This window comes from Terrapene carolina, unplaced genomic scaffold, assembly GCF_002925995.2.
Source record: "Terrapene carolina triunguis isolate 2854851 unplaced genomic scaffold, T_m_triunguis-2.0 Scaffold926, whole genome shotgun sequence".
Taxonomy (NCBI): domain Eukaryota; kingdom Metazoa; phylum Chordata; order Testudines; family Emydidae; genus Terrapene; species Terrapene triunguis.
Genome location: NW_020665277.1, coordinates 8197697 through 8205838, shown reverse-complemented (window position 1 = coordinate 8205838; position 8142 = coordinate 8197697). Strand labels below are relative to the sequence as shown.

Sequence of the window (8142 nt, the reverse complement as noted above, 5' to 3'; positions counted from 1 at the left end):
CTGCACTGAGCTAATGGGCTCTCCTGGGTTCTCCCTCTCCCCCTCCCGTCTGCATTGAGCTCTCCCGGGTTCTCCCTCTCCCCCCACTGCACTGAGCTAATGGTCTCTCCCGGGTTCTCCCTCTCCCCCCACTGCACTGAGCTGATGGGCTTTGCTGGGCTCTTCAGGGTACATGCCCCCCTCCTCCATATGCTGCTTTAAGGGGCTCTTGTGACTCCCCCAATCCCTCTTCCTTTTTCCCTTCTCCCCTTTGCTGGAATAGTCCTCTTCTCCCCCCCCCCCCTTGCACTGGGGTAATGGCCTCTCCTGCATGCTCCTCCCCCCCAATGGTGGGGATAATGGCCTCTCCTCCTCACAGCAGGATAATGGTCTCTGCCATCCCCTCCCTCCCCCCTGCAATGGGAAAACGGTCTCCCCTGTGGCCTCCCCCTCTGCCCTGTGCTAATGGTCTCTCCTGCTGCCCCATGGCCCCCCACATCTGGGACAGGGATACTGGGCTCACCTGTGTTCCCCACCCACTGGGATAATGGTCTCTCCCAGGCACCCCCACCCCCCTGCTGATGGTCTGTCCTGCGTGGTAGGTGCTGGTGTGGACGGTGCTGGCCTCCATCCGCATGTTCAACAGCTACCGGGTGCGCACGCGGCCGGTGACGCGGGAGCTGCTGCTGCGCGACCCCTACGCGCTGAAGGGCGTGCGCAAGCTCATCGACGCCTGCGCCTTCCGCATCTACGGCCACTGGGTGAAGAAGGGCGAGCAGCAGAACCGCGCCGCCCTCTTCGAGAACCTGCCCAAGGCCCTGCTGCTGGCCCTGCTGGGCGCTGAGGGCGAGGGGGCGGAGCTGGGCCAGGGCGAGGGGGCGGAGCATTACTGCAGCACCACTGCTCCTCTCCACTAGGAGGCAGGGACCAGGCTGGGCTGCGGGAGATCCCCGGGTGGCCCCCCATAGCCTGGGAACCGCGAGTGGGGGGGGGGGGGGGGTGGTTGCAACGGACGGCAAGGGGGGGGAACCCCCCCCCCCCCCCCCAGGGAGTGCAGGGGGGGCCCTAGTGCAGGTTTGTCCGGGATTTCTGGGACAGGAAGGGGCAGTCCCACCTGGGTGAGGTTTAGGGACCCCGTGTGTGTCTGGCAGAGGGGGAGGGGGGTGGCTGGCATGCTGTGTGCATATGTCTAGGATGCAGGGGCAGCTCGCACCCCCTGCCCTTGGCTTCTTTTTACTGGCTCAGTATTGCATCCTGGGGGAGATGGGGCCAAATCCTCCCCTCCGCCCAGATGGCAGAGTTGGGGAGATGGGGCCAAATGCTCCCCCCGCCCACTGGGCTCAGCCAGGCCCCGTTGATGTAGCTTGGTTAATTTTTATGTTTTTCCTGTAGTCTGAATTCCTGTGAATTAGAATAAAAATCTATTGGGACCCCTACGGCGCCTGGGGCTCCTTCCTTCGTCTGCACTCCCAGCACGGGCCCCAAGTCTGGGAGCGCAGGGCCTGGGAGCTGTCTCCCCTGGGGCAGGGGCAGGAGGGGGGTGTGACGAAGTGGGACTGTTCTTAATGTTTTCCTCAGTTTCCCCTATGCAGTTCTTAAGTATCTAGGTGGTGGGATAAGGGTGTATGGTTGCTGCAGAGCAAAGGGCCAGTGTACATAAATGCCCGACCCTCTGTCTCCTAGCAACTGATGGCCTGGGCCCCTCCTCTGCAAAGGTGTTGGAGACAAAGGGATCAAGTGACCTCCTGGCCTGGGAAAGAGACAAAGCCCAGAGAAGGAGGGGCTGGACGGGAGTTTGAAGTTAGCTGGGGACTGGAAGGGAGGGCAGATGGGGGTCTGCCTTGCTGGGCCCCAGAATGGACCCGGCGGAGGGGTCCCGTTCGCTGGACCTACAAGCTCTGTTTTAGACCGTGTTCCTGTCGTCTAATAAACCTCTGTTTTACTGGCTGGCTGAGAGTCACGTCTGACTGCGAAGTGGGGGGTGCGGAACCCTTTGGCTTCCCCAGGACCCCGCCGGGGCGGACTCGCTGTGGGAAGCGCATGGAGGGGCATATGCTGAATGCTCCCAGGAGAGACCCAGGAGATGAAGCCGTGTGAGCTTCTTGCACTGAAGACGGTCTGCTCCGAGGGAGAGGAGGCTCCCCAAAGTCCTGACTGGCTTTGTGGGGAGCAGTTCCAGAGCATCGCCTGGGGACTCCATGACAGGGGAACCTTGAGACTGGGGTTCCCCCCCAGCAGGGGGCAGTTTCCCAGGGCAGTGAGACATGGCACCACCGTAGAATCGGAGTCCTTTATTGCCCTCTCCTCTCCCCTCACTTCCGGTGGCCCCGGCCGCCCCCTTTGGGGGAGTTGGGCACCTTCTCCAGCAGGGCCAGCTTAGCGTTGAACTGCTCCTCGCTCGCCCGTAGCCGCTCCTCCACCGCCAGCCGCAGCTGGGCCAGCTCTTGGCAGAGCTGAGCCGAGATGTATTCCCTCAGCGGGTCCCTGGGGCCTGCAGAGGAGAGTGGGGTGAAGAGTGCAGCCAACCAGCTCCCCCACCCTGGGGCCGGAGCAGGGCTGGTGCCCCCTAGAAGGAAAAGGCCTGGGTCCCATTCCCCATCCCCACCCTGGGGCCTGCCTGGAGGCCCTGCTTGCCCCGCAAGGGGAAAGGCCCTGGATCTTGTTCCAGGCCTCACTCCTCGAGGCAGCGGTGGTCTCTTACTCTCCCTGGGGGCTGTGGTTCCACTGTCGGCTTCCTCCTCTTGTGCTGGGGGCACAGGCACCGTCACGCTCTCACACTGTTCTCCTGCTGGGAGGTGAAGACATTGGCTAATCAGGGTGGGGCTTGGCTTCATCGGCTGGATGCTCCACCTTCCTGTGCCCCCTACAGCCTCCTCCTCCCTTCTGTGGTGCCTGGGAGCTTGTCCGCCCAGCCCCCTCAGGTGCCCCACTCTGTTGGCATCAAAAAGCCAGTGTCTGGCTGGGAATTGCTGTCCTGTTAGAGCATTTTCACCTTGGCTCCAGGGGTTGCTCTTGGTCAGCAGCAGAAAGGAGAAGCCCCAATCATCTTCCTCCCCCCCCCGCCACCTCTCAAGCGCACCCACGTGGCCGAGAGTTTTGGGGGTTCAGCGAGCACCAGCCGCTCACCCAGCTCGTCCGCGGGCTCCGGCTCTGACATTCCCACGTAGGACAGCGATATGTCCAGCCGGACCTGCGAGGTGAGAAAACAGGCCAGTCCTGGAAGCTGCAGGGCTGAGGTAGGTGTAAGGCTGGGCACGCCTGCCCTCTGCTAGCTGCCCCGTGTGGGTGGAGGACTCGGGAAGGGGGCCTGTGTGCAGCTAAGCCATGCGGGTGGTGGGGCAGGCCAGGTCCCCAGGGGGTGCTGGGCGTGGCTGACACTGGAGGTGCCATTCCCCATGGGATTCCCCAGGGGGCGCCATACCTGGGGTGTGAAGGCGTATTTGTACAGCTTGAAGTGGCGGAAGTAGGTGTTCACCACGTAGTCGCTCATGAGTGCCAGCTGCTCCTGGCTGAAGAGGTCGATGCTGAATGGAGGCCGCTGGGGGTGGGGGGGAGAGGAGAGTGTGAGGCAGGAGATGGGCAGGGGCTCCCCACCCCAGACTCATCCCTCTAACCGGGCCCTGCCGTGGGGGAGCTGGCAGCAGCCGGGGGCCCTCCCTGGCCCGTGGGCAGGGCTCACCCGCACGGCGTGGCAGAAGAGCAGCTCGGTGAAGTAGCGGTAACATTCCTCCACATTGGGCAGTGGTGTCTCTGTGGGAGCAGACATGAGTGTGAGGGACCTGCACCCCCCCCATGGCCACACCCACCCTGCAAGCTCCTCCCCAACAACCACACCGTCTTGCAGGCTCCTCCCCTTCCTTCTCCATGCCCACCCCCACCACCTCTCTCCACAGCCATGTCCAACCTCCAGGCTCCTCTTGAGAGCCCCACCCACCTTGTAGGCTCCTCCCCCTCCCTGTGCCCATCCCTACTCATAGAGGGTCCTCCCGAGACTCATCCCCTTTCTTCAGCCCCCCCGCGGTTCCCTGACTCCCTCCTCCCACTGAGGCCAGTGCCTCCCTTCGGCCTCCTCTCTTACCCACACAGGCCTCGTGGGTGTCTTTGACGATGGCGAAGAAGACGGAGCTTTGCTCCCGGGTGAAGCTGTGTTCCCGGCTGAACTGCACCGTGTAGAAGTAGAGATCCAGCAAGATGGCGGCCCGTGGGTCCGAATCCCAGCCCTGCAGCTGGAACAGCTCCGCCAGCACCCTGCGGAGAGGGGGCCACTGACTGCAGGGGTGGGATGTCTCCCCAGGGGCCCCCTCCAGGACATGAGAGTACAGGGGGGCTGGTAGGGGTGCTCTCCCTACCATGGAAGGATAATAGGGGGACCCCAAGCCTAGGTGCAGGGGGAGGGGGTGTCTCCCCAGGACTGGGGGGCACTAATCCAGAGCCTTCCCTGAGTCCTAAAACCAGTTACCTCTTCAGCTCATCAGTGGTCTGCGCCTTGTCGATGAGGTCCATGGAGTGAACGTCCAGGTACTTCCTGCACCAGGGAGAGGGACCCCAATGCCGTGAACGAGCATCATTTGAAGCCCCAGCACGGACTCAACAGCCCGTTGGGGAACATCAACAAGAGACCATCTATTAATATGGCAGGCTCAGGAGATACTTTGGGTCTCCCGGCTGAGCCAGTTCTGCCATTCCCAAGTACTGCACCAACAATACCCCCTCCCTGCTCTAGCTCCAGGGCGTTCCCGTTACCCTGCGTTTTCAGGACATAGTTGGTCCTAGGTGCTGGGTGCACCAGAGACTCCAGAACTGACGTAGACAGAGGTTCACCTGACCAGCTGTAGCCTGGTATGTACCCTGGCCCAAAAGGCCGTCCCTAATTTAGATTGCCTGTGCCAGGCCTGGAACCCTAGCCAAGGGGGTAGTGCAGGGGTGGGCAAACTTTTTGGCCTGAGGGCCACATCGGGGTTCCGAAACTGTATGACGGGCCAGGTAGGGAAGGCTGTGCCCCCCAAACAGCCTGGCCCCTGCCCCCTCTCCGCCCCCTCCCACTTCCCACCCCCCTCAGAACTCCCCCACCCATCCAACCCCCCCTCTCCTTGTCCCAACTGCCCCCTCCCGGGACCCCCCGCCCCTAACCGTCCCCCTAGGACCCCCACACCTATCAAACCGCCTCCTGCTCCTCCCTGTCCCCTGACTGGCCCCCCAGGACCCCCTGCCCCTTATCCAACCCCCCTACTCCCCACCCCCTTACCATGCCGCTCAGAGCAGCAGGACTGGCAGCCGCGCCACCCGGCTGGAGCCAGCCACGCTGCCGTGCAGTCTAGAGCACTGGGGCAGCCTGGAGGCTCTCGCTGCCGTGCTGCCCGGCAGGAGCTCGCAGCCCTGCTGCCCAGAGTGCTGGTGGCACGGCGAGCTGAGGCAGCAGGGGAGGGGCCGGGGGCTAGCCTCCCCGGCCAGGAACTCAAGGGCCTTGCAGGACGGTCCCGTGGGCTGTAGTTTGCCCACCTCTGGGGTAGTGCCTTGCAAACCATTACAAACTCAACACGTGGTCTACGGAGCGCCATCCTTGTGTCCCAACATACAACCCTTTGGCTAGAAGTAGGTAGGAGGTTAAATGTCCTTCCCAGAACTGAGCTTTGGGCTAAATCCCATCAGCTGAGAAACGCTTCAGCTCCCGGGAAGCTTGGTTCTCTAGAGCAGTGCTCGGAGCCAAGCACCCCGTGGGGCGAGACGGAAGAGCAGAAGTCTGGCACGGCGACTTGGCCCACGTGGCAGCTAAAGAGCGGGAACGTTTCAGAGAAGAGGGACCTCGGACAAATTTGAAAAGATCTGGTCTGACTTTTTAGACCCCTTTGATTTATTCCTAGCAGATGGAAACCAACATGGCGCTCTCCTTTCCTCGCCCTTCCCGTTGCTTTCTTTTTTTGTTCTTTTGTCTTGTTTGTTCTCCGCCTACTTTTGGGAGCAATCAATAAGATACACATGACATAACTATCCGAAGCTGCATCTTGGGTCGGGCAGCTGGCTAGCAGCCATACAGCGACACCACATGGGGTGGTTTGCTTGGCCCTGAGATGCAGCTGCCTCTAGCTGGGTAACAGCCACACAGCGATGTGCCCAGAGTGCCCCCTTTGGAGGGGGTTGGATGCTACTCACCACATGCAGATCCTGGCTTCATGGCACTGGGGCTGAAAGAGACAGCGGTGTGGGGTGTCAGTGAATATGATGGGGATGGGGTGGGGCCAAGACACTGGGATGGGGGGAATGACAGGTCCCACATGCCCCACCCTGAGCGGGGTAGCCTAGCCAGTGGCCATAGGAATTAGCTGGTTGATGTTCCTAAGGGGTTAGTAAAAGTGCTCAATAGTTTTATTAATATCAGATGATCGGAATCCAAGAGACAATTTGCCCATGTGTAATGAGGAATATCATGAGCCAACCAACAATGTGCTCAACATCAGTGAGGAGACAATCAGCTGGCAGGAGGTGATGGATATTCATGAGGTGATCCGCAATGTGATTAATATTCATGAGGACATGATTAATCAGCTGTGGCTGGTGACTTTTCATGAGACATGCTTACATGTACAGTCTATATATGTCCAAGAACCTACATTACAAAACAGAGTTTCCCTCCTGACATTTTGAAATTTGTTTTTGTGCCGAATCGGAACAAAAAGCTGACATTTCTTGAGGAAATTTTGAAAAATTGCACTTTGGAACCATCAGAACGTTTCATTTTGATAATGTAGAACTGCCTACTTTTGGCAATGTCAAAATGTTTTATTTTGATAATAATAATAATACCACCAATTTCTTAGCGCTTTTCCTCAATAATTTCCAAGCGCTCCAGAATCTTTGATTGGATGCAGAGTAGTTGGAGGTGTGTCGGTCCCAGGATATTAGAGAGACCAGGTGGGTGAGGTAATATCTTTTACTGGACCAACTTCTGTTGGTGAGAGAGAGAAGCTTTCAAGCTACACGGAGCTCTTCTTCAGGTCTGAGAAAGGTACTCTGAGTGTCACAGCTCTATTTATACTAAGCAATCTGTTCCACCTTGCATTTAGTGGGTTCTGCAAGGCAGAGGTCCTGAGCTTGCCCCCTGAAAAAAAAATCTGGCAGGTGAAGAACGAGGGTGGGGTCTGGGTGCTGCACTTTAATGGTAAAAGTGCTGTATGTTGGCCACCCCGTTATTATAGTGTCCGTAGCATTGACATGCCTGCAATGATGAGTGTTTTTAAAGCTGTGGAAATTCAGTAGGTGACAAATCTTACTGAGGGGGAAGTAATTAGGTAATGCTGGGTTTGGATATTCAAAGCGTGATCAAGGTAAATGAAGCGATCAATATTCAGGAGAGGATGCATATTAAGGAGGTGATGAAGGGGTGAATAGTCATGTTGAATTATTATTAATGAGTGATGACAATTAAAATGATTGGTGATTCCTCGATTCGAGGCTGATCTCTACCACGGATTTACATATGGGCCCTGAGATGACTCAGGAGTCTGGTCCTGGAACCGCAAATCCGCCCGCAGTAGGTACAGACATTTCGTGGCAGGTCAGCTGCCTGCTGGGAGAAAGTTCTTTCTTTGTCCTTCCTTTCTCTTTTCAACTTTGAGGGCAAGGCTCATAGACTCATAGACTCATAGACTTTAAGGTCAGAAGGGACCATTATGGTCATCTAGTCTGACCTCCTGCATGATGCAGGCCACATAAGCTGACCCACCCACTTTCCCTTAACTCAGCTGTTGAAGTCTCCAGATCGCGATTTAAAGACTTCAAGTCGCAGAGAATCCAGTCGCTTCTCCTCGTAGCGGGCCACTGCCTGATAGAGGATATGGCACCATTGGGGTCGGTTGGTGGCTTGCGCCTCCCAGTTTGTGATGTCCACATCAGTTTTCTTAAGATGCATTTTCAATGTGTCTTTGTAGCATTTCCTCTGACCACCACGGGATCTCTGACCACGGGCGAGCTGAGAGTAGAGGACTTGTTTTGGGAGGCGAGAGTCTGGCATCCACATACAATGTCAAGCCCAGCGAAGACGGTGCAGGAGGATCATTGCTTCAATGCTGGTGACATTGGCTTCGGCGAGGATGCTGGCGTTAGTGCGGTGATCTTGCCACTTGACGCAAAGGATCTTCCGGCGGCATCGTTGGTGGTACCTCTCCA

General features: G+C 58.1%; 2 protein-coding genes across 2 annotated transcripts in view; one reads left to right on the top strand and one right to left on the bottom strand.

Moving 5' to 3' along the window:
- Positions 1-981, top strand: part of PHKG2 (phosphorylase kinase catalytic subunit gamma 2) — a 12100-nt gene extending 11119 nt beyond the window's left edge. The window contains exon 9 of the mRNA XM_026661003.2: positions 582-981. Within this exon, the coding sequence (XP_026516788.1) occupies positions 582-896 (315 nt within the window). The 3' untranslated portion in view covers positions 897-981. The remainder of the gene's footprint in view (positions 1-581) is intronic.
- Positions 982-2272: 1291 nt separating this feature from the next.
- Positions 2273-7885, bottom strand: CCDC189 (coiled-coil domain containing 189). The gene is made up of 9 exons (XM_024221689.3): positions 7751-7885; positions 6130-6161; positions 4439-4504; positions 4058-4227; positions 3659-3729; positions 3401-3517; positions 3106-3169; positions 2681-2767; positions 2273-2470 (listed from the first exon to the last, which is right to left on the bottom strand). The coding sequence occupies exons 1-9, from the start codon at positions 7883-7885 to the stop codon at positions 2292-2294; spliced, it is 921 nt and encodes a 306-aa protein (XP_024077457.2). The 3' UTR covers positions 2273-2291.
- Positions 7886-8142: the final 257 nt, after the last annotated feature.